At 45.7% G+C, this 26,623-nt stretch overlaps 1 protein-coding gene across 4 annotated transcripts in view; it reads left to right on the top strand.

Moving 5' to 3' along the window:
* PRKCA (protein kinase C alpha) overlaps positions 1–26,623 on the top strand; it is a 202,077-nt gene that overhangs the window by 109,200 nt on the left and 66,254 nt on the right. For all 4 annotated transcript variants that reach the window (XR_005779847.1, XM_040437437.1, XM_040437439.1 and 1 more), the window contains 2 exons: positions 15,523–15,634; positions 19,811–19,939. Coding sequence is in view for 3 of the 4 variants with exons in the window: in XM_040437437.1 (XP_040293371.1) it covers positions 15,523–15,634; positions 19,811–19,939 (241 nt within the window). In the remaining variant the exon portion in view is untranslated. The remainder of the gene's footprint in view (positions 1–15,522; positions 15,635–19,810; positions 19,940–26,623) is intronic.

The following is a 26,623-nucleotide window of genomic DNA, read 5'->3' as shown; positions in this document are numbered from 1 at the left end:
AAAGACCCCCAGTGGACATCAGAAGTACTGCACTCTGATCACAGGACCTGCATTTATATATTACTATAGTAGAGGTGTATACATGGATCCTGACTGCACTGCAAAGACCCCCAGTGGACATCAGAAACATAGAAACATAGAATGTGTCGGCAGATAAGAACCATTTGGCCCATCTAGTCTGCCCAATATACTGAATACTATGGATAGCCCCCGGCCCTATCTTATATGAAGGATGGCCTTATGCCTATCCCATGCATGCTTAAACCCCTTCACTGTATTTGCAGCTACCACTTCTGCAGGAAGGCTATTCCATGCATCCACTACTCTCAGTAAAGGAATACTTCCTGATATTACTTTTAAACCTTTGCCCCTCTAATTTAAAACTGTGTCCTCTTGTGGTAGTTTTTCTTCTTTTAAATATGCTCTCTTCCTTTACCGAGTTGATTCCCTTTATGTATTTAGCAGTTTCTCTCATCTCCCCTCTGTCTCTTCTTTCTTCCAAGCTATACATATTAAGGTCCTTTAATCTTTCCTGGTAAGTTTTATCCTGCAATCCATGTACTAGTTTAGTAGCTCTTCTCTGAACTCTCTCTAGAGTATCAATATCCTTCTGGAGATATGGCCTCCAGTACTGAGCACAATACTCCAAGTGAGGTCTCACTAGTGCTCTGTAGAGCGGCATGAGCACTTCACTCTTTCTACTGCTTATACCTCTCCCTATACATCCAAGCATTCTGCTGGCATTTCGTGCTGCTCTATTACATTGTCTTCCCACCTTTAAGTCTTCTGAAATAATTACTCCTAAATCCCTTTCCTCAGATACTGAGGTCAGGACTGTGTCAAATATTCTATATTCTGCTCTTGGGTTTTTACGCCCCAGGTGCATTATCTTGCACTTATCCACATTAAATTTCAGTTTCCAGAGTTCTGACCATTCTTCTAGTTTTCCTAAATCCTTTTCCATTTGGCGTTTCCCTCCAGGAACATCAACCCTGTTACATATCTTTGTGTCATCAGCAAAAAGACAAACCTTACCAGCGAGGCCTTTTGCAATATCACTTATGAAGATATTAAACAAAATCGGTCCCAGTACAGATCCCTGTGGAACCCCACTGGTAACATGACCTTGTTTTGAATGTTCTCCATTGACTACAACCCTCTGTTGTCTGTCACTCAGCCACTGCCTAATCCACTCAACAATATGGGAGTCCATGCTCAATGACTGCAGTTTATTGAGAAGTCTTCTATGTGGGACAGTGTCAAAAGCCTTACTAAAATCTAGATATGCGATGTCTACTGCACCTCCACCGTCTATTATTTTATTCACCTAGTCAAAAAAATCTATAAGATTTGTTTGACATGATCTCCCTGAAGTAAACCCATGTTGTTTTTCATCTTGCAATTCATGGGATTTTAGATGTTCCACAATCCTATCCTTTAATAGGGTTTCCATTAATTTCCCCACTATTGATGTCAGACTCACTGGTCTATAGTTGCTCGATTCCTCCCTACTACCTTTCTTATGAATGGGCACGACATTTGCCAATTTCCAATCTTCCGGGACGACTCCTGTTACTAATGATTGGTTAAATAAATCTGTTAACGGTTTTGCCAGCTCACCACTAAGCTCTTTTAATAATTTTGGGTGTATCTCATCAGGCCCCTGTGACTTATCTGTCTTCACCTTAGACAGCAAACTTAGAACATCTTCCTCTGTAAAGATACATGCATCAAACGATTTAATAGTCATCCTTTCTAGTGGAGGTCCTTCTCCTTTTTCTTTTGTAAAAACTGAACAGAAGTATTCATTAAGGCAGTCGGCTAGCCCTTTATTCTCTTCTACATACCTTCCGTCCTTTGTTTTTAATTTAGTTATTCCTTGTTTTAATTTCCTTTTTTCATTTATATATCTGAAGAATGTCTTATCCCCTTTTTTCATAGACTGAGCTAGTTTTTCTTCTGCCTGCGCTTTAGAAGTTCTTATAACTTGCTTGGCCTCTCTCTGCCTAATCTTGTAGATTTCCTTATCTTCATTGCTCTGGGTTTTTTTATAATTACAAAATGCTAGCTTTTTATTTTTAATGATTTGGGCCACTTCTGCTGAGTACCACAGTGGTCTCCTCCTTTTTTTGCTTTTACTGACGAGTCTAATGCAATTTTCTGTTGCCTTCAATAATGCACCTTTTAAGTAGTCCCATTTCTCCTGGACTCCATGTAATCCGTTCCAGTCTGATAAGGACTCATTTATGACTAATTTCATTTTTGAAAAGTCTGTTTTTCTAAAATCTAAAACTTTTGTTTTTGTGTGGTGGGACTCTTTCACAGTTCTTATATTAAACCACACTGACTGGTGATCACTAGATCCCAAGGTTTCACCTACAATGACATCATATACCGAATCCCCATTTGTGAATACCAAATCCAAAATGGCCTCCCTCCGGGTTGGCTCCTCAACCACTTGTTGTAGAGATAACCCCAGTAGGGAATTTAGAATATCTGTACTCCTGGTAGAACTTGCTATTTTGGTTTTCCAGTTTATATCTGGAAGATTGAAATCTCCCATAATGATAACTTCTCCTTTCATTGTCATTTTAGCTATTTCTTCAACTAGTAGATCATCTAGTTCTTTAACTTGACCAGGTGGTCTATATATCACACCTACACGAGTTACTGCATGGTTAGCAAACTGCAACGTAACCCAAACTGACTCTATGTTGGCCTCACCAACTTGTATTAGGTTAGATTTAATGCTATCTTTCACATACAGGGCCACTCCTCCTCCTTTCTTGCCTTCTCTGTCTCTTCTGTATAAAGAGTACCCTGGTATGGTTATGTCCCAGTCATTTCTTTCATTAAACCATGTCTCTGTAACAGCCACTAAATCTACATTCTCAGATGCCATTATTGACCCAAGTTCATTGATTTTTTTACCTAAACTGCGAGCATTTGTAGACAGGACTCTGAGCTTATCATTTCTTAACCTCAGTGCTTCTGACCTGTGCTGGCATTGTTTCGGGGGGCAATTGGACTCTTTTATTTTCACTCTTTTGCCCCCCCTTCCTAGTTTAAATACTCTTTCGCAAATTCTTGGAGCTGTTCACTAAGTACATTTGTTCCTTTGAGAGAAAGATGCAAACCATCTTTTTTGTACAGTTCCTTTCTATTCCAAGTAGAGCTATCATGAGAAACAAAGCCAAATCCTTGCTCTTGACACCATTTACCAAGCCATATGTTGAACTCCTTTATGCGCCTCTGCCTATCATTCTGAACATTATGCACAGGCAGAACTTCAGAAAATGAAATGGTGGATGCAAAATCCTGTACGTCATTACCAAGTGTGATAAAAGATTTTTTCACCTCTGACACTTCATTGCAAGCCAGGTCATTTGTCCCTAGATGGACAAGAACATCCACGTCCCCTTCCTGCTTTGCTTGCTTAACAATAATAATAATACGTCTTCTATCTCTTCTAGCAGTAGCCCCAGGGAGACATCTCACAAAACCATTTTCTTTAAGCTCCACACTTCTTATGATTGAATCACCCAGCAACAGCTGCTTCCTTTGAGACTTCACTTTATCTTTTTTGTTGCATACATTAGACATAGGTACTGCAATCTGATCATATGACCTGTATTTATATATTACTATAGTAGAGGTGTATACATGGATCCTAACCGCACTGCAAAGACCCCCAGTGGACATCAGAGGTACTGCACTCTGATCACAGGACCTGCATTTATATATTACTATAGTAGAGGTGTATACATGGATCCTGACCGCACTGCAAAGACCCCCAGTGGACATCAGAGGTACTGCACTCTGATCACAGGACCTGCATTTATATATTACTATAGTAAGGGTATATACATGGATCCTGAACTCCCTGCAGAGACCCCCGGTGGACATCAGAGGTACTGCGGGTCTGTAGTTCATAGATTGGAATCCACTTTGCAAAAGGCGTTTTTCCAGCATAAGTTATTACTAATAAACGAGCCGTATATTGTGAGAGGTGCATTTAGTGCGAGCCTCAGGGCATTGCTCGGCCGGGAGCCCACTGTCCGGCTACAGGCAAGTTACCTTCTCACACAGCGGCCCTGGGGAGGCCCCAGCAGAGAGTAGGGAGATTCTGACTGCCTACCTCTGTGCCTACCAGCACACCGTACCCTGCCTGCCTATATGTGGTGCAGAGGGCACAGAACTAAGGGCCCAGCTTGTTCAGGGGCCCACTGCATGGCGATCACAATATGGAGCTGCCCCATCACCTCCACAGGAGACGCGTCTGCTGCCCTTCGCTGTTTAGAGCGCCTCCCCATGGACGAGTCTGTGAAGGGTTAATGGTCCTTCGGCGCTGCGGATTCTGGAACACTGACACGTTTCGGTTCTTTGCTGCTGGTTTATATACAGATGTTGTGGGGCCATCACCCCCTTCTCTGCAGGCAGCATAGAAGGGGTTAAGCGCGTTAGGTATGTGTAAATATTAGTGCCCGATCCTCCGCCGACAACGGAAACTGCGAACACGAGCCGCCGCGCCATGACTGTATAAGGAGCTCGGTGGCCGGAGGGTGTAACACCCATAAATCTCCGGGGGAGACGGGACCCAAACATGGATGACCACCACTCCCATCATCCTCTGCAGTCTGTTCTGTGTCCACTGTATCTAATCACACCCTCTGTGATACAGTCTGCTGAGCTGTGTATCTAATCCTCTCCTGTGTGATACAGTCTGCTGAGCTGTGTATCTAATCCTCTCCTGTGTGATACTGACTGCTGAGCCGTGTATCTAATCCTATCCTGTGTGATACTGTCTGCTGAGCCGTGTATCTAATCCTATCCTGTGTGATACTGCCTGCTGAGCTGTGTATCTAATCCTATCCTGTGTGATACTGCCTGCTGAGCTGTGTATCTAATCCTATCCTGTGTGATACTGTCTGCTGAGCTGTGTATCTAATCACACCCTCTGTGATACAGTCTGCTGAGCCGTGTATCTAATCCTATCCTGTGTGATACTGTCTGCTGAGCTGTGTATCTAATCCTATCCTGTGTGATACAGTCTGCTGAGCTGTGTATCTAATCCTATCCTGTGTGATACTGTCTGCTGAGCTGTGTATCTAATCCTTTCCTGTGTGATACAGTCTGCTGAGCTGTGTATCTAATCCTATCCTGTGTGATACTGTCTGCTGAGCCGTGTATCTAATCCTATCCTGTGTGATACTGCCTGCTGAGCTGTGTATTTAATCCTATCCTGTGTGATACTGCCTGCTGAGCTGTGTATCTAATCCTATCCTGTGTTATACAGTCTGCTGAGCCGTGTATCTAATCCTATCCTGTGTGATACTGTCTGCTGAGCTGTGTATCTAATCCTATCCTGTGTGATACTGTCTGCTCAGCTGTGTATCTAATCCTCTCCTGTGTGATACTGTCTGCTGAGCTGTGTATCTAATCCTATCCTGTGTGATACTGTCTGCTGAGCTGTGTATCTAATCCTATCCTGTGTGATACTGTCTGCTGAGCCGTGTATCTAATTCTATCCTGTGTGATACTGCCTGCTGAGCTGTGTATCTAATCCTCTCCTGTGTGATACTGTCTGCTGAGCTGTGTATCTAATCCTATCCTGTGTGATACAGTCTGCTGAGCTGTGTATCTAATCCTATCCTGTGTGATACTGTCTGCTGAGCTGTGTATCTAATCCTCTCCTGTGTGATACTGTCTGCTGAGCTGTGTATCTAATCACACCCTCTGTGATACAGTCTGCTGAGCTGTGTATCTAATGCTCTCCTGTGTGATACTGTCTGCTGAGCTGTGTATCTAATCCTATCCTGTGTGATACTGTCTGCTGAGCCGTGTATCTAATCCTATCCTGTGTGATACTGCCTGCTGAGCTGTGTATCTAATCCTCTCCTGTGTGATACTGTCTGCTGAGCTGTGTATCTAATCCTATCCTGTGTGATACTGTCTGCTCAGCTGTGTATCTAATCCTCTCCTGTGTGATACTGTCTGCTGAGCTGTGTATCTAATCCTATCCTGTGTGATACTGTCTGCTCAGCTGTGTATCTAATCCTCTCCTGTGTGATACTGTCTGCTGAGCTGTGTATCTAATCCTATCCTATGTGATACTGTCTGCTGAGCTGTGTATCTAATCCTATCTTATGTGATACCGTCTGCTGAGCTGTGTATCTAATCCTATCCTGTGTGATACTGACTGCTGAGCCGTGTATCTAATCCTATCCTGTGTGATACTGTCTGCTGAGCTATGTATCTAATCCTATCCTGTGTGATACTGTCTGCTGAGCTATGTATCTAATCCTATCCTGTGTGATACTGTCTGCTGAGCTGTGTATCTAATCCTATCCTGTGTGATACTGTCTGCTGAGCTATGTATCTAATCCTATCCTGTGTGATACTGTCTGCTGAGCTGTGTATCTAATCCTATCCTGTGTGATACTGTCTGCTGAGCTGTGTATCTAATCCTATCCTGTGTGATACTGTCTGCTGAGCCGTGTATCTAATCCTATCCTGTGTGATACTGTCTGCTGAGCCGTGTATCTAATCCTATCCTGTGTGATACTGTCTGCTGAGCTGTGTATCTAATCCTCTCCTGTGTGATACTGTCTGCTGAGCTGTGTATCTAATCCTATCCTGTGTGATACTGTCTGCTGAGCTGTGTATCTAATCCTATCCTGTGTGATACTGTCTGCTGAGCTGTGTATCTAATCCTATCATGTGTGATACTGTCTGCTGAGCTGTGTATCTAATCCTACCCTCTGTGATACTGTCTGCTGAGCTGTGTATCTAATCCTATCCTGTGTGATACTGTCTGCTGAGCTGTGTATCTAATCCCCTCCTGTGTCATACTGTCTGCTGAGCTGTGTATCTAATCCTATCCTGTGTGATACTGTCTGCTGAGCTGTGTATCTAATCCTGTGTGATACTGTCTGCTGAGCTGTGTATCTAATCCTATCCTGTGTGATACTGTCTGCTGAGCTGTGTATCTAATCCTATCCTGTGTGATACTGTCTGCTGAGCTGTGTATCTAATCCTATCCTGTGTGATACTGTCTGCTGAGCTGTGTATTTAATCCTATCCTGTGTGATACTGTCTGCTGAGCTGTGTATCTAATCCTATCCCGTGTGATACTGTCTGCTGAGCTGTGTATCTAATCCTATCCTGTGTGATACTGTCTGCTGAGCTGTGTATCTAATCCTATCCTGTGTGATACTGTCTGCTGAGCTGTGTATCTAATCCTATCCTGTGTGATACTGTCTGCTGAGCTGTGTATCTAATCCTATCCTGTGTGATACTGTCTGCTGAGCTGTGTATCTAATCCTATCCTGTGTGATACTGTCTGCTGAGCTGTGTATCTAATCCTATCCTGTGTGATACTGTCTGCTGAGCTGTGTATCTAATCCTATCCTGTGTGATACTGTCTGCTGAGCCGTGTATCTAATCCTATCCTGTGTGATACTGTCTGCTGAGCTGTGTATCTAATCCTATCCTGTGTGATACTGTCTGCTGAGCTGTGTATCTAATCCTGTGTGATACTGTCTGCTGAGCTGTGTATCTAATCCTATCCTGTGTGATACTGTCTGCTGAGCTGTGTATCTAATCCTATCCTGTGTGATACTGTCTGCTGAGCTGTGTATCTAATCCTATCCTGTGTGATACTGTCTGCTGAGCTGTGTATTTAATCCTATCCTGTGTGATACTGTCTGCTGAGCTGTGTATCTAATCCTATCCTGTGTGATACTGTCTGCTGAGCTGTGTATCTAATCCTATCCTGTGTGATACAGTCTGCTGAGCTGTGTATCTAATCCTATCCTGTGTGATACTGTCTGCTGAGCTGTGTATCTAATCCTATCCTGTGTGATACTGTCTGCTGAGCTGTGTATCTAATCCTATCCTGTGTGATACAGTCTGCTGAGCTGTGTATCTAATCCTATCCTGTGTGATACTGTCTGCTGAGCTATGTATCTAATCCTATCCTGTGTGATACTGTCTGCTGAGCTGTGTATCTAATCCTATGCTGTGTGATACTGTCTGCTGAGCTGTGTATCTAATCCTATCCTGTGTGATACTGTCTGCTGAGCTGTGTATCTAATCCTATCCCGTGTGATACTGTCTGCTGAGCTGTGTATCTAATCCTATCCTGTGTGATACTGTCTGCTGAGCTGTGTATCTAATCCTATCCTGTGTGATACTGTCTGCTGAGCTGTGTATCTAATCCTATCCTGTGTGATACTGTCTGCTGAGCTGTGTATCTAATCCTATCCTGTGTGATACTGTCTGCTGAGCTGTGTATCTAATCCTATCCTGTGTGATACTGTCTGCTGAGCTGTGTATCTAATCCTATCCTGTGTGATACTGTCTGCTGAGCTGTGTATCTAATCCTATCCTGTGTGATACTGTCTGCTGAGCCGTGTATCTAATCCTATCCTGTGTGATACTGTCTGCTGAGCTGTGTATCTAATCCTATCCTGTGTGATACTGTCTGCTGAGCCGTGTATCTAATCCTATCCTGTGTGATACTGTCTGCTGAGCTGTGTATCTAATCCTATCCTGTGTGATACTGTCTGCTGAACTGTGTATCTAATCCTATCCTGTGTGATACTGTCTGCTGAGCTGTGTATCTAATCCTATCCTGTGTGATACTGCCTGCTGAGCTGTGTATCTAATCCTATCCTGTGTGATACTGTCTGCTGAGCTGTGTATCTAATCCTATCCTGTGTGATACTGTCTGCTGAGCTGTGTATCTAATCCTATCCTGTGTGATACTGTCTGCTGAGCTGTGTATCTAATCCTATCCTGTGTGATACTGTCTGCTGAGCTGTGTATCTAATCCTATCCTGTGTGATACAGTCTGCTGAGCTGTATATCTAATCCTATCCTGTGTGATACTGTCTGCTGAACCCTGTATCTAATCCTATCCTGTGTGATACTGTCTGCTGAGCTGTGTATCTAATCCTGTGTGATACTGTGTGCTGAGCCGTGTATCTAATCCTATCCTGTGTGATACAGTCTGCTGAGCTGTGTATCTAATCCTATCCTGTGTGATACTGCCTGCTGAGCTGTGTATCTAATCCTATCCTGTGTGATACTGCCTGCTGAACCCTGTATCTAATCCTATCCTGTGTGATACTGTCTGCTGAGCTGTGTATCTAATCCTCTCCTGTGTGATACTGTCTGCTGAGCTGTGTATCTAATCCTCTCCTGTGTGATACTGTCTGCTGAGCTGTGTATCTAATCCTGTCCTGTGTGATACTACATGCTGAGCTGTGTATCTAATCCTACCCTGTGTGATACAGTCTGCTGAGCTGTGTATCTAATCCTATCCTGTGTGATACTGCCTGCTGAGCTGTGTATCTAATCCTATCCTGTGTGATACTGCCTGCTGAACCCTGTATCTAATCCTATCCTGTGTGATACTCTCTGCTGAGCTGTGTATCTAATCCTATCCTGTGTGATACTGTCTGCTGAGCTGTGTATCTAATCCTCTCCTGTGTGATACTGTCTGCTGAGCTGTGTATCTAATCCTGTCCTGTGTGATACTACATGCTGAGCTGTGTATCTAATCCTACCCTGTGTGATACTTTCTGCTGAGCTGTATCTAATCCTCTCCTGTGTGATACTGTCTGCTGAGCTGTGTATCTAATCCTATCCTGTGTGATACTGTCTGCTGAGCTGTGTATCTAATCCTATCCTGTGTGATACTGTCTGCTGAGCTGTGTATCTAATCCTATCCTGTGTGATACTGTCTGCTGAGCTGTGTATTTAATCCTATCCTGTGTGATACTGTCTGCTGAGCTGTGTATCTAATCCTATCCCGTGTGATACTGTCTGCTGAGCTGTGTATCTAATCCTATCCTGTGTGATACTGTCTGCTGAGCTGTGTATCTAATCCTATCCTGTGTGATACAGTCTGCTGAGCTGTGTATCTAATCCTATCCTGTGTGATACTGTCTGCTGAGCTGTGTATTTAATCCTATCCTGTGTGATACTGTCTGCTGAGCTGTGTATCTAATCCTATCCTGTGTGATACTGTCTGCTGAGCTGTGTATCTAATCCTATCCTGTGTGATACTGTCTGCTGAGCTGTGTATCTAATCCTATCCTGTGTGATACTGTCTGCTGAGCTGTGTATCTAATCCTATCCTGTGTGATACTGTCTGCTGAGCTGTGTATCTAATCCTATCCTGTGTGATACTGTCTGCTGAGCTGTGTATCTAATCCTATCCTGTGTGATACTGTCTGCTGAGCCGTGTATCTAATCCTATCCTGTGTGATACTGTCTGCTGAGCTGTGTATCTAATCCTATCCTGTGTGATACTGTCTGCTGAGCTGTGTATCTAATCCTGTGTGATACTGTCTGCTGAGCTGTGTATCTAATCCTATCCTGTGTGATACTGTCTGCTGAGCTGTGTATCTAATCCTACCCTGTGTGATACTGTCTGCTGAGCTATGTATCTAATCCTATCCTGTGTGATACTGTCTGCTGAGCTGTGTATCTAATCCTATCCTGTGTGATACTGTCTGCTGAGCTGTGTATCTAATCCTATCCTGTGTGATACAGTCTCCTGGGCTGTGTATCTAATCCTCTCCTGTGTGATACTGTCTGCTGAGCTGTGTATCTAATCCTATCCTGTGTGATACTGTCTGCTGAGCTGTGTATTTAATCCTATCCTGTGTGATACTGTCTGCTGAGCTGTGTATCTAATCCTATCCCGTGTGATACTGTCTGCTGAGCTGTGTATCTAATCCTATCCTGTGTGATACTGTCTGCTGAGCTGTGTATCTAATCCTATCCTGTGTGATACTGCCTGCTGAACCCTGTATCTAATCCTATCCTGTGTGATACTCTCTGCTGAGCTGTGTATCTAATCCTATCCTGTGTGATACTGTCTGCTGAGCTGTGTATCTAATCCTCTCCTGTGTGATACTGTCTGCTGAGCTGTGTATCTAATCCTGTCCTGTGTGATACTACATGCTGAGCTGTGTATCTAATCCTACCCTGTGTGATACTTTCTGCTGAGCTGTATCTAATCCTCTCCTGTGTGATACTGTCTGCTGAGCTGTGTATCTAATCCTATCCTGTGTGATACTGTCTGCTGAGCTGTGTATCTAATCCTATCCTGTGTGATACTGTCTGCTGAGCTGTGTATCTAATCCTATCCTGTGTGATACTGTCTGCTGACCTGTGTATCTAATCCTACCCTGTGTGATACTGCCTGCTGAGCGGTGTATCTAATCCCATTATTAGAGGGGCTGCCTGTGGACTGTTACTGCCTGAGTATTGCATCTGTGGTTCCATGAGGGGACATGTGGAGTAGTACACAATGTATGGAGAGGATGATGGGGGTGCCAGTTTTTGTGCACTCCAGTGTGAATACACAATGATGAGACTTATTGTCTGCAGTATGTTATAGAAGTGGCATTTCCAGGTCAGTGTCCCGTGGCTCTGGCTGGTGGGGGAATCCTTCATTCAGCGGCGTGACTGGTGTGTGGGCGACTGCTGCACGGAGCGGACACTGAGCACCCCGAGAGCTGCACATAGAACAGGACCCGATGTACCCTGCAACCGGGGGTGACACACTGACACTCGGGGTACAGGATAATGACACTGACACTCGGGGTACAGGATAATGACGCTGACACTCGGGGTACAGGATAATGACACTGACACTTGGGGTACAGGATAATGACGCTGACACTTGGGGTACAGGATAATGACACTGACACTTGGGGTACAGGATAATGACACTGACACTCGGGGTACAGGATAATGACACTGACACTCGGGGTACAGGATAATGACACTGACACTTGGGGTACAGGATAATGACACTGACACTTGGGGTACAGGATAATGACACTGACACTCGGGGTACAGGATAATGACGCTGACACTCGGGGTACAGGATAATGACACTGACACTTGGGGTACAGGATAATGACACTTGGGGTACAGTATAATGACGCTGACACTCGGGGTACAGGATAATGACACTGACACTTGGGGTACAGGATAATGACACTGACAATTGGGGTACAGGATAATGACACTGACACTTGGGGTACAGGATAATGACACTGACACTCGGGGTACAGGATAATGACACTGACACTCGGGGTACAGGATAATGACACTGACACTTGGGGTACAGGATAATGACACTGACACTTGGGGTACAGGATAATGACACTGACACTCGGGGTACAGGATAATGACGCTGACACTGGGGGTACAGGATAATGACACTGACACTTGGGGTACAGGATAATGACGCTGACACTTGGGGTACAGGATAATGACGCTGACACTTGGGGTACAGGATAATGACGCTGACACTTGGGGTACAGGATAATGACACTGACACTTGGGGTACAGGATAATGACACTGACACTCGGGGTACAGGATAATGACACTGACACTCGGGGTACAGGATAATGACGCTGACACTGGGGGTACAGGATAATGACACTGACACTTGGGGTACAGGATAATGACACTGACACTTGGGGTACAGGATAATGACACTGACACTTGGGGTACAGGATAATGACGCTGACACTTGGGGTACAGGATAGTGACACTGACACTTGGGGTACAGGATAATGACGCTGACACTTGTGGTACAGGATAATGACGCTGACACTTGGGGTACAGGATAATGACACTGACACTTGGGGTACAGGATAATGACGCTGACACTTTGGGTACAGGATAATGACGCTGACACTTGGGGTACAGGATAATGACGCTGACACTTGGGGTACAGGATAATGACGCTGACACTTGGGGTACAGGATAATGACGCTGACACTTGGGGTACAGGATAATGACGCTGACACTTGGGGTACAGGATAATGACGCTGACACTTGGGGTACAGGATAATGACACTCGGGGTACAGGATAATGACACTCGGGGTACAGGATAATGACACTGACACTTGGGGTACAGGATAATGACGCTGACACTTGGGGTACAGGATAATGACGCTGACACTTGGGGTACAGGATAATGACACTGACACTTGGGGTACAGGATAATGACACTTGGGGTACAGAGTAGTAACACTGACACTTGGGGTACAGGATAATGACACTGACACTTGGGGTACAGGATAATGACACTGACACTTGGGGTACGGGATAATGACGCTGACACTCGGGGTACAGGATAATGACGCTGACACTTGGGGTACAGGATAATGACGCTGACACTTGGGGTACAGGATAATGACGCTGACACTTGGGGTACAGGATAATGACACTGACACTTGGGGTACAGGATAATGACACTGACACTTGGGGTACAGGATAATGACGCTGACACTTGGGGTACAGGATAATGACGCTGACACTTGGGGTACAGGATAATGACGCTGACACTTGGGGTACAGGATAGGCTAACAGTCGCTTGCTTTGTGCAGACAGTGAAGCAGCAGGGGATGCTGCGAGGTTCCAGCTCTGGAGTATAAGTGTGTGTTAATGGCGGCTTCCTCCCTGATGGCGGGTATGAGCTCCTGGACAAGGTGTGCTGGGTGTGTAAGGGGTTAATGTCGAGTTTGGCGCACTGGTCTTCTCCATCAGTCACGGCACGGTTTATATATTTGCTCGCGGCTGACGAGCGCCTCATTAATGGCTCCACCTGATGAACGTTCCACATGGATTTGTGGATGAGTATGGCGGATTGTGGGGTCTTGCGGTCACCCCTCCTGCTGTGCTAATATATTGGAGCGACTCTGCTTTCTGTTGGCCTGATATAGTAAGTGAACCCCAGAACTATTACCCAGCTTTCCAGTCTCCTGAAAGGCAGCAAGCCTCACATTTCTATATACACTGCGTGCAGAATTATTAGGCAAATGAGTATTTTGACCACATCATCCTCTTTATGCATGTTGTCTTACTCCAAGCTGTATAGGCTCGAAAGCCTACTACCAATTAAGCATATTAGGTGATGTGCATCTCTGTAATGAGAAGGGGTGGGGTCTAATGACATCAACACCCTATATCAGGTGTGCATAATTATTAGGCAACTTCCTTTCCTTTGGCAAAATGGGTCAAAAGAAGGACTTGACAGGCTCAGAAAAGTCAAAAATAGTGAGAAATCTTGCAGAGGGATGCAGCACTCTTAAAATTGCAAAGCTTCTGAAGCGTGATCATCGAACAATCAAGCGTTTCATTCAAAATAGTCAACAGGGTCGCAAGAAGCGTGTGGAAAAACCAAGGCGCAAAATAACTACCCATGAACTGAGAAAAGTCAAGCGTGCAGGTGCCAAGATGCCACTTGCCACCAGTTTGGCCATATTTCAGAGCTGCAACATCACTGGAGTGCCCAAAAGCACAAGGTGTGCAATACTCAGAGACATGGCCAAGGTAAGAAAGGCTGAAAGACGACCACCACTGAACAAGACACACAAGCTGAAACGTCAAGACTGGGCCAAGAAATATCTCAAGACTGATTTTTCTAAGGTTTTATGGACTGATGAAATGAGAGTGAGTCTTGATGGGCCAGATGGATGGGCCCGTGGCTGGATTGGTAAAGGGCAGAGAGCTCCAGTCCGACTCAGACGCCAGCAAGGTGGAGGTGGAGTACTGGTTTGGGCTGGTATCATCAAAGATGAGCTTGTGGGGCCTTTTCGGGTTGAGGATGGAGTCAAGCTCAACTCCCAGTCCTACTGCCAGTTTCTGGAAGACACCTTCTTCAAGCAGTGGTACAGGAAGAAGTCTGCATCCTTCAAGAAAAACATGATTTTCATGCAGGACAATGCTCCATCACACGCGTCCAAGTACTCCACAGCGTGGCTGGCAAGAAAGGGTATAAAAGAAGAAAATCTAATGACATGGCCTCCTTGTTCACCTGATCTGAACCCCATTGAGAACCTGTGGTCCATCATCAAATGTGAGATTTACAAGGAGGGAAAACAGTACACCTCTCTGAACAGTGTCTGGGAGGCTGTGGTTGCTGCTGCACGCAATGTTGATGGTGAACAGATCAAAACACTGACAGAATACATGGATGGCAGGCTTTTGAGTGTCTTTGCAAAGAAAGGTGGCTATATTGGTCACTGATTTGTTTTTGTTTTGTTTTTGAATGTCAGAAATGTATATTTGTGAATGTTGAGATGTTATATTGGTTTCATTGGTAAAAATAAATAATTGAAATGGGTATATATTAGTTTTTTGTTAAGTTGCCTAATAATTATGCACAGTAATAGTCACCTGCACACACAGAAATCCCCCTAAAATAGCTAAAACTAAAAACAAACTAAAAACTACTTCCAAAAATATTCAGCTTTGATATTAATGAGTTTTTTGGGTTCATTGAGAACATGGTTGTTGTTCAATAATAAAATTAATCCTCAAAAATACAACTTGCCTAATAATTCTGCACTCCCTGTACATCTGTGCTTGAAGGTCTTGACTATCTCAGGCTTGCTGACTGTTTCCACTTTGCCTGTGTTCATACATGCTTCATATATGAGCTGTCCATACTGAGGCTGACACACGTGTTGTCTGTTTGCAGGACCCCCGGAGTAAGCACAAGTTTAAGATCCACACGTACGGGAGTCCGACCTTCTGTGACCACTGCGGCTCGCTACTCTATGGGTTAATACACCAGGGGATGAAGTGTGAGAGTGAGTACCAGCCGGAGACTTCACCAGTTATCGCAGTACTGTCTGCTGCCAGGACCTGACACACTGATACATTGTGACAAACCTTCAGCTGTGAGAAGTGGCAGGCACTGGATATACATAAAAAGGTTCCCATTCACTGACCGCAAGCAAAGATCCTTAAAGTGAACAGTCAAGAGACATCAACATCTCAGATTATAGACTCCTGTACTAATTCTCAGAACATGCCCTGAACCTGACTCCTTCTCCTCCTTTACATAGAGCCGCCATCTTTACTTTTACACTACTAGAACATCAGCGGAATATGAGCTCCTTCTAGTGGTGGCTGTATAATCTGTATGTAGTGAGCTCCCTCTAGTGGTGGCTGTATAATCTGTATGTAGTGATCTCCCTCTAGTAGTGGCTGTATAATCTGTATGTAGTGAGCTCCCTCTAGTGGTGATTGTATAATCTGTATGTAGTGAGCTCCCTCTAGTGGTGGCTGTATAATCTGTATGTAGTGAGCTACCTCTAGTGGTGACAGTATAATCTGTATGTAGTGAGCTCCCTCTAGTGGTGGCTGTATAATCTGTATGTAGTGAGCTCCCTCTAGTGGTGATTGTATAATCTGTATGTAGTGAGCTCCCTCTAGTGGTGGCTGTATAATCTGTATGTAGTGAGCTCCCTCTAGTGGTGACAGTATAATCTGTATGTAGTGAGCTCCCTCTAGTGGTGGCTGTATAATCTGTATGCAGTGAGCTCCCTCTAGTGGTGGCTGTATCATCTGTATGCAGTGAGCTCCCTCTAGTGGTGGCTGTATAATCTGTATGTAGTGAGCTCCCTCTAGTGGTGGCTGTATAATCTGTATGTAGTGAGCTCCCCCTAGTGGTGGCTGTATAATCTGTATGCAGTGAGCTCCCTCTAGTGGTGGCTGTATAATCTGTATGTAGTGAGCTCCCTCTAGTGGTGGCTATATAATCTGTATGTAGTGAGCTCCCTCTAGTGGTGGCTGTATAATCTGTATGCAGTGAGCTCCCTCTAGTGGTGGCTGTATAATCTGTATGCAGTGAACTCCCTCTAGTGGTGGCTGTATAATCTGTATGTAGTGAGCTCCCTCTAGTGGTGGATGTTTATTCTGTATGTAGTGAGCTCCCTCTAGTGGTGGCTGTATAATCTGTATGTAGTGAGCTTCCTCTAGTGGAGACTGTATGATCTGTATGTAGTGAGCTCCCTCTAGTGGGGACTGTATAATCTGTATGTAGTGAGCTCCCTCTAGTGGTGGCTGTATAATCTGTATGCAGTGAGCTCCCTCTAGTGGTGGCTGTATAATCTGTATGCAGTGAGCTCCCTCTAGTGGTGGCTGTATAATCTGTATGTAGTGAGCTCCCTCTAGTGGTGGATGTTTATTCTGTATGTAGTGAGCTCCCTCTAGTGGTGGCTGTATAATCTGTATGTAGTGAGCTTCCTCTAGTGGAGACTGTATGATCTGTATGTAGTGAGCTCCCTCTAGTGGGGACTGTATAATCTGTATGTAGTGAGCTCCCTCTAGTGGTGGCTGTATAATCTGTATGTAGTGAGCTCCCTCTAGTGGAGACTGTATAATTGTATGTGGTGAGCTCCCCCTAGTGGTGACCAGTGATGGCCAGTTCGCATTGTTCGCCTGTGAACATATGCGGGCTGCCATCTTTTTTCACAAGTCCGGCGAGGCACAGGTATTCCCTTACCTGTGCCTGTGCACGAGCCGGTCTGAAAACAAGTGCCGTCAGCGGGAGCAGGCAGTTCCGAGAACAGCCACCGGGGGCCTTCATCGGGCTATTCTCGGAACTGCCTGCTCCCGGTGACCCCATTTGTTTTCAGACCGGCTCACGGCACAGGTAAGGGCTTACCTGTGCCTCGCCGGACTTGTGAAAAAAGATGGCAGCCCGCGGGCGAACAATGCGAACTGGCCATCACTGGTGGTGACTGTATAACCTGTATGTTGTGAGCTCCCTCTAGTGGGGACTGTATAATCTGTATGTAGTGAGCTCCCTCTAGTGGTGGCTGTATAATCTGTATGTAGTGAGCTCCCTCTAGTGGGGACTGTATAATCTGTATGTAGTAAGCCCCCTCTAGTGGGGACTGTATAATCTGTATGTAGTGAGCTCCCTCTAGTGGGGACTGTATAATCTCTATGTATGTAGTGAGCTCCCTCTAGTGGAGACTGTATGTCCTGTATGTAGTGCGCTCCCTCTAGTGGTGGCTGTATAATCTGTATGTAGTGAGCTCCCTCTAATGGTGGCTGTATAATCTGTATGTAGTGAGCTCCCTCTAGTGGGGACTGTATAATCTGTATGTAGTAAGCCCCCTCTAGTGGTGGCTGTATAATCTGTATTTAGTGAGCTCCCTCTAGTGGGGACTGTATAATCTGTATGTAGTGAGCTCCCTCTAGTAGAGACTGTATGATCTGTATGTAGTGAGCTCCCTCTAGTGGTGGCTGTATAATCTGTATGTAGTGAGCTCCCTCTAGTGGTGGCTGTATAATCTGTATGTAGTGAGCTCCCTTTAGTGGTGGCTGTATGATCTGTATGTAGTGAGCTCCCTCTAGTGGTGGCTGTATAATCTGTATGTAGTGAGCTCCCCCTAGTGGTGGCTGTATAATCTGTATGTCGTGAGCTCCCTCTAGTGGGGACTGTATAATCTGTATGTAGTGAGCTCCCTCTAGTGGGGACTGTATAATCTGTATGTAGTGAGCTCCCTCTAGTAGAGACTTTATGATCTGTATGTAGTGAGCTCCCTCTAGTGGTGGCTGTATAATCTGTATGTAGTGAGCTCCCTCTAGTGGTGGCTGTATAATCTGTATGTAGTGAGCTCCCTCTAGTGGTGGCTGTATAATCTGTATGTAGTGAACTCCCCCTAGTGGTGGCTGTATAATCTGTATGTCGTGAGCTCCCTCTAGTGGTGGCTGTATAATCTGTATCTAGTGAGCTCCCCCTAGTGGTGGCTGTATTATCTATATGTAGTGAGCTCCCTCTATTGGTCGCTGTATGATCTATATGTAGTGATCTCCCTCTAGTGGTCGCTGTATGATCTGTATGTATTGAGCTCCCTCTAGTGGTGGCTGTATAATCTGTATGTAGTGAGCTCGCTCTAGTGGTGGCTGTATAATCTGTATGTAGTGAGCTCCCTCTAGTGGTGGATGTATAATCTGTATGTAGTGAGCTCCCTCTAGTGGTGACTGTATAATCTGCATTTAGTGAGCTCCCTCTAGTGGTGGATGTATAATCTGTATGTAGTGAGCTCCCTCTAGTGGTGGCTGTATAATCTGTATGTAGTGAGCTCCCTCTAGTGGTGACTGTATAATCTGTATCTAGTGAGCTCCCTCTAGTGGTGGCTGTATGATCTGCATGTAGTGAGCTCCCTCTAGTGGTGGCTGTATAATCTGTATGCAGTGAGCTCCCTCTAGTGGTGGATCTATATTCTGTATGTAGTGAGCTTCCTCTAGTGGTGGATGTATAATCTGTATGTAGTGAGCTCCCTCTAGTGGTGGCTGTATAATCTGTATGCAGTGAGCTCCCTCTGGTGGTGGCTGTATAATCTGTATGTAGTGAGCTCCCTCTAGTGGTGGCTGTATAATCTGTATATAGTGAGCTCCCTCTAGTGGTGGCTGTATAATCTGTATGTAGTGAGCTCCCTCTAGTGGTGACTGTATAATCTGTATCTAGTGAGCTCCCTCTAGTGGTGGCTGTATAATCTGCATGTAGTGAGCTCCCTCTAGTGGTGGCTGTATAATCTGTATGCAGTGAGCTCCCTCTAGTGGTGGATCTATATTCTGTATGTAGTGAGCTTCCTCTAGTGGTGGATGTATAATCTGTATGTAGTGAGCTCCCTCTAGTGGTGGCTGTATAATCTGTATGCAGTGAGCTCCCTCTAGTGGTGGCTGTATAATCTGTATGTAGTGAGCTCCCTCTAGTGGTGGCTGTATAATCTGTATGCAGTGAGCTCCTTCTAGTGGTGGATGTATAATCTGTATGTAGTGAGCTCCCTCTATTGGTGGCTGCAGGCAGACAGAATTCCATCATGTAAATCTATGATATTGCAGGAGGTTTGGAGCTTTGTATCAGGCAAAATAGACTGCTGTATGGTTATATGATTATTCGGTGTGGGGTGCTGGATGTACACGGCTGTATTTATCTCACTAATTCCATGTCTCGTGTCTTGCAGCATGTGATATGAATGTACATAAAGTCTGTGTTGTCAACGTTCCCAGCCTGTGTGGAATGGACCACACAGAGAAAAGAGGGAGGATATTCCTGAAGGCCGAGGTGACCGGCGAGAAGCTGAATGTCACAGGTAAGACCCAGACGAGAATACAATCTATTGCCTCCTGTTATCAGCCATGTCAGAGGAGAGGATGACTGTAGGACAGGAGAATACAGTCTATTGCCCCCTGTTATCAGCCATTTCAGGGGAGAGGATGACTGTAGGACAGGAGAATACAGTCTATTGCCCCCTGTTATCAGCCATTTCAGGGGAGAGGATGACTGTAGGACAGGAGAATACAATCTATTGCCTCCTGTTATCAGCCATTTCAGGGGAGAGGATGACTGTAGGACAGGAGAATACAGTCTATTGCCCCTGTTATCAGCCATTTCAGGGGAGAGGATGACTGTAGGACAGGAGAATACAGTCTATTGCCCCCTGTTATCAGCCATTTCAGGGGAGAGGATGACTGTAGGACAGGAGAATACAGTCTATTGTTCCCTGTTATCAGCCATTTCAGGGGAGAGGATGACTGTAGGACAGGAGAATACAGTCTATTGCCCCCTGTTATCAGCCATTTCAGGGGGAGGATGACTGTAGGACAGGAGAATACAGTCTATTGCCCCCTGTTATCAGCCATTTCAGGGGAGAGGATGACTGTAGGACTGGAGAATACAGTCTATTGCCCCCCTGTTATCAGCCATTTCAGGGGAGAGAATGACTGTAGGACAGGAGAATACAATCTATTGCCCCCTGTTATCAGCCATTTCAGAGGAGAGGATGACTGTAGGACAGGAGAATACAGTCTATTGCCCCCCTGTTATCAGCCATTTCAGGGCAGAGGATGACTGTAGGACAGGAGAATACAATCTATTGCCCCCTGTTATCAGACGTTTCAGGAGAGAGGATGACTGTAGGACAGGAGAATACAGTCTATTGCCCCCGGTTATCAGACATTTAAGGGGAGAGGATGACTGTAGGACAGGAGAATACAGTCTATTGTCCCCTGTTATCAGCCATTTCAGGGGAGCGGTTGACTGTAGGACAGGAGAATACAATCTATTGCCCCCTGTTATCAGCCATTTCAGGGGAGAGGATGACTGTAGGACAGGAGAATACAGTCTATTGCCCCCTGTTATCAGCCATTTCAGGGGATAGGATGACTGTAGGACAGGAGAATCTAATCTATTGCTCCCTGTTATCAGCCATTTCAGAGGAGAGGATGACTGTAGGACAGGAGAATACAGTCTATTGCTCCCTGTTATCAGACATTTCAGAGGAGAGGATGACTGTAGGACAGGAGAATACAGTCTATTGCTCCCTGTTATCAGCCATTTCAGGGGAGAGGATGACTGTAGGACAGAAGAATACAGTCTATTGCTCTCTGTTATCAGCCATTTCAGGGGAGAGGATGACTGTAGGACAGGAGAATACAATCTATTGCTCCCTTTTATCAGCCATTTCAGAGGAGAGGATGACTGTAGTACAGGAGAATACAGTCTATTGCCCCCTGTTATCAGCCATTTCAGTGTAGAGGATGACTGTAGGACAGGAGAATACAGTCTATTGCTCCCTGTTATCAGCCATTTCAGAGGAGAGGATGACTGTAGGACAGGAGAATACAGTCTATTGCTCCCTGTTATCAGCCATTTCATGGGAGAGGATGACTGTAGGACAGGAGAATAGTCTATTGCTCCCTGTTATCAGCCATTTCAGGGGAGAGGATGACTGTAGGACAGGAGAATACAGTCTATTGCCCCCTGTTATCAGCCATTTCAGGGGAGAGGATGACTGTAGGACAGGAGAATACAGTCTATTGCCCCCTGTTATCAGCCATTTCAGTGGGAAGGATGACTGTAGGACAGGAGAATACAGTCTATTGCCCCCTGTTATCAGCCATTTCAGGAGAGAGGATGACTGTAGGACAGGAGAATACAGTCTATTGCCCCCTGTTATCAGCCATTTCAGGAGAGAGGATGACTGTAGGACAGGAGAATACAGTCTATTGCTGCCTGTTATCAGCCATTTCAGGGGAGAGGATGACTGTAGGACAGGAGAATACAGTCTATTGCTCCCTGTTATCAGCCATTTCAGAGGAGAGGATGACTGTAGGACAGGAGAATACAGTCTATTGCTCCCTGTTATCAGCCATTTCATGGGAGAGGATGACTGTAGGACAGGAGAATACAGTCTATTGCCCCCTGTTATCAGCTATTTCAGGAGAGAGGATGACTGTAGGACAGGAGAATACAGTCTATTGCCCCCTGTTATCAGCCATTTCAGGGGAGAGGATGACTGTAGGACAGGAGAATACAGTCTATTGCCCCCTGTTATCAGCCATTTCAGGGGAGAGGATGACTGTAGGACAGGAGAATACAGTCTATTGCTCCCTGTTATCAGCTATTTCAGGGGAGAGGATGACTGTAGGACAGGAGAATACAGTCTATTGCCCCCTGTTATCAGCCATTTCAGGGGAGAGGATGACTGTAGGACAGGAGAATACAGTCTATTGCCCCCTGTTATCAGCCATTTCAGGGGAGAGGATGACTGTAGGACAGGAGAATACAATCTATTGCTCCCTGTTATCAGCCATTTCAGAGGAGAGGATGACTGTAGGACAGGAGAATACAATCTATTGCTCCCTGTTATCAGCCATTTCAGGAAACAGGATGACTGTAGGACAAGAGAATACAATCTATTGCCCCCTGTTATCAGCCATTTCAGGGGAGAGGACGACTGTAGGACAGGAGAATACAATCTATTGCTCCCTGTTATCAGCCATTTCAGGGGAGAGGATGACTGTAGGACAGGAGAATACAGTCTATTGCTCCCTGTTATCAGCCATTTCAGAGGAGAGGATGACTGTAGGACAGGAGAATACAGTCTATTGCCCCCTGTTATCAGCCATTTCAGAGGAGAGGATGACTGTAGGACAGGAGAATACAGTCTATTGCTCCCTGTTATCAGCCATTTCAGGGAAGAGGATGACTGTAGGACAGGAGAATACAGTCTATTGCTCCCTGTTATCAGCCATTTCAGGGGAGAGGATGACTGTAGGACAGGAGAATACAGTCTATTGCCCCCTGTTATCAGCCATTTCAGGGGAGAGGATGACTGTAGGACAGGAGAATACAGTCTATTGCCCCCTGTTATCAGCCATTTCAGGGGAGAGGATGACTGTAGGACAGGAGAATACAGTCTATTGCCCCCTGTTATTAGCCATTTCAGGGGAGAGGATGACTGTAGGACAGGAGAATACAGTCTATTGCTCCCTGTTATCAGCCATTTCAGGGGAGAGGATGACTGTAGGACAGGAGAATACAGTCTATTGCCCCCTGTTATCAGCCATTTCAGGGGAGAGGATGACTGTAGGACAGGAGAATACAGTCTATTGCCCCCTGTTATCAGCCATTTCAGGGGAGAGGATGACTGTAGGACAGGAGAATACAGTCTATTGCTCCCTGTTATCAGCCATTTCAGGGGAGAGGATGACTGTAGGACAGGAGAATACAGTCTATTGCCCCCTGTTATCAGCCATTTCAGGGGAGAGGATGACTGTAGGACAGGAGAATACAGTCTATTGCCCCCTATTATCAGCCATTTTAGAGGAGAGGATGACTGTAGGACAGGAGAATACAGTCTATTGCTCCCTGTTATCAGCCATTTCAGGGGGAGAATGACTGTAGGACAGGAGAATACAGTCTATTGCCCCCTGTTATCAGCCATTTCAGGGGAGAGGATGACTGTAGGACAGGAGAATACAGGCTATTGCCCCCTGTTATCAGCCATTTCAGGAGAGAGGATGACTGTAGGACAGGAGAATACAGTCTATTGCCCCCTGTTATCAGCCATTTCAGGGGAGAGGATGACTGTAGGACAGGAGAATACAGTCTATTGCCCCATGTTATTAGCCATTTCAGGGGAGAGGATGACTGTAGGACAGGAGAATACAGTCTATTGCCCCCTGTTATCAGCCATTTCAGGGGAGAGGATGACTGTAGGACAGGAGAATACAGTCTATTGCCCCCTGTGATCAGCCATTTCAGGGGGAGGATGACTGTAGGACAGGAGAATACAGTCTATTGCCCCCTGTTATCAGCCATTTCAGAGGAGAGCATGACTGTAGGACAGGAGAATACAGTCTATTGCTCCCTGTTATCAGCCATTTCAGGGGGAGGATGACTGTAGGACAGGAGAATACAGTCTATTGCCCCCTGTTATCAGCCATTTCAGGAGAGAGGATGACTGTAGGACAGGAGAATACAGTCTATTGCCCCCTGTTATCAGCCATTTCAGGGGAGAGGATGACTGTAGGACAGGAGAATACAGTCTATTGCCCCCTGTTATCAGCCATTTCAGGGGAGAGGATGACTGTAGGACAGGAGAATACAGTCTATTGCCCCTGTTATCAGCCATTTCAGGGGAGAGGATGACTGTAGGACAGGAGAATACAGTCTATTGCCCCCTGTTATCAGCCATTTCAGGGGAGAGAATGACTGTAGGACAGGAGAATACAGTCTATTGCCCTCTGTTATCAGCCATTTCAGGGGGAGGATGACTGTAGGACAGGAGAATACAGTCTATTGCTCCCTGTTATCAGCCATTTCAGGGGGAGGATGACTGTAGGACAGGAGAATACAGTCTATTGCCCCCTTTTATCAGCCATTTCAGGGGGTGGATGACTGTAGGACAGGAGAATACAGTCTATTGCCCCCTGTTATCAGCCATGTCAGGGGAGAGGATGACTGTAGGACTGGAGAATACAGTCTATTGCCCCCTGTTATCAGCCATGTCAGGGGAGAGGATGACTGTAGGACTGGAGAATACAGTCTATTGCCCCCTGTTATCAGCCATTTCAGGGGAGAGGATGACTGTAGGACAGGAGAATACAGTCTATTGCTCCCTGTTATCAGCCATTTCAGGGGAGAGGATGACTGTAGGACAGGAGAATACAATCTATTGCTCCCTGTTATCAGCCATTTCAGAGGAGAGGATGACTGTAGGACAGGAGAATACAGTCTATTGCCTCCTGTTATCAGCCATGTCAGGGGAGAGGATGACTGTAGGACAGGAGAATACAGTCTATTGCTCCTGTTATCAGCCATTTCAGAGGAGGATGACTGTAGGACAGGAGAATACAGTCTATTGCCCCCTGTTATCAGCCATTTCAGGGGAGAGGATGACTGTAGGACAGGAGAATACAATCTATTGCTCCTGTTATCAGCCATTTCAGAGGAGGATGACTGTAGGACAGGAGAATACAGTCTATTGCCCCCTGTTATCAGCCATTTCAGGGGAGAGGATGACTGTAGGACAGGAGAATACAGTCTATTGCTCTCTGTTATCAGCCATTTCAGGGGAGAGGATGACTGTAGGACAGGAGAATACAGTCTATTGCCCCCTGTTATCAGCCATTTCAGAGAAGAGGATGACTGTAGGACAGGAGAATACAGTCTATTGCCCCCCTGTTATCAGCCATTTCAGGGGAGAGGATGACTGTAGGACAGGAGAATACAGTCTATTGCTCCCTGTTATCAGCCATTTCAGAGGAGAGGATGACTGTAGGACAGGAGAATACAGTCTATTGCCCCCTGTTATCAGCCATTTCAGGGGAGAGGATGACTGTAGGACAGGAGAATACAGTCTATTGCTTCCTGTTATCAGCCATTTCAGGGGACAGAATGACTGTAGGACAGGAGAATACAGTCTATTGCTACCTGTTATCAGCCATTTCAGGGGAGAGGATGACTGTAGGACAGGAGAATACAGTCTATTGCTCCCTGTTATCAGCCATTTCAGGGGAGAGGATGACTGTAGGACAGGAGAATACAATCTATTGCTCCCTGTTATCAGCCATTTCAGGGGAGAGGATGACTGTAGGACAGGAGAATACAGTCTATTGCTTCCTGTTATCAGCCATTTCAGAGGAGAGGATGACTGTAGGACAGGAGAATACAGTCTATTGCCCCCTGTTATCAGCCATTTCAGGGGAGAGGATGACTGTAGGACAGGAGAATACAGTCTATTGCCCCCTGTGATCAGCCATTTCAGGGGGAGGATGACTGTAGGACAGGAGAATACAGTCTATTGCCCCCTGTTATCAGCCATTTCAGAGGAGAGCATGACTGTAGGACAGGAGAATACAGTCTATTGCTCCCTGTTATCAGCCATTTCAGGGGGAGGATGACTGTAGGACAGGAGAATACAGTCTATTGCCCCCTGTTATCAGCCATTTCAGGGGAGAGGATGACTGTAGGACAGGAGAATACAGTCTATTGCCCCCTGTTATCAGCCATTTCAGGGGGTGGATGACTGTAGGACAGGAGAATACAGTCTATTGCCCCCTGTTATCAGCCATGTCAGGGGAGAGGATGACTGTAGGACTGGAGAATACAGTCTATTGCCCCCTGTTATCAGCCATTTCAGGGGAGAGGATGACTGTAGGACAGGAGAATACAGTCTATTGCTCCCTGTTATCAGCCATTTCAGGGGAGAGGATGACTGTAGGACAGGAGAATACAATCTATTGCTCCCTGTTATCAGCCATTTCAGAGGAGAGGATGACTGTAGGACAGGAGAATACAGTCTATTGCCTCCTGTTATCAGCCATGTCAGGGGAGAGGATGACTGTAGGACAGGAGAATACAGTCTATTGCCCCCTGTTATCAGCCATTTCATGGGAGAGGATGACTGTAGGACAGGAGAATACAATCTATTGCTCCTGTTATCAGCCATTTCAGAGGAGGATGACTGTAGGACAGGAGAATACAGTCT

Source organism: Bufo bufo, chromosome 6 (assembly GCF_905171765.1).
Source record: "Bufo bufo chromosome 6, aBufBuf1.1, whole genome shotgun sequence".
Taxonomy (NCBI): Eukaryota; Metazoa; Chordata; class Amphibia; order Anura; family Bufonidae; genus Bufo; species Bufo bufo.
Note: the sequence above shows the minus strand (reverse complement) of the source record. Positions and strands in the feature narration are given on the sequence as shown.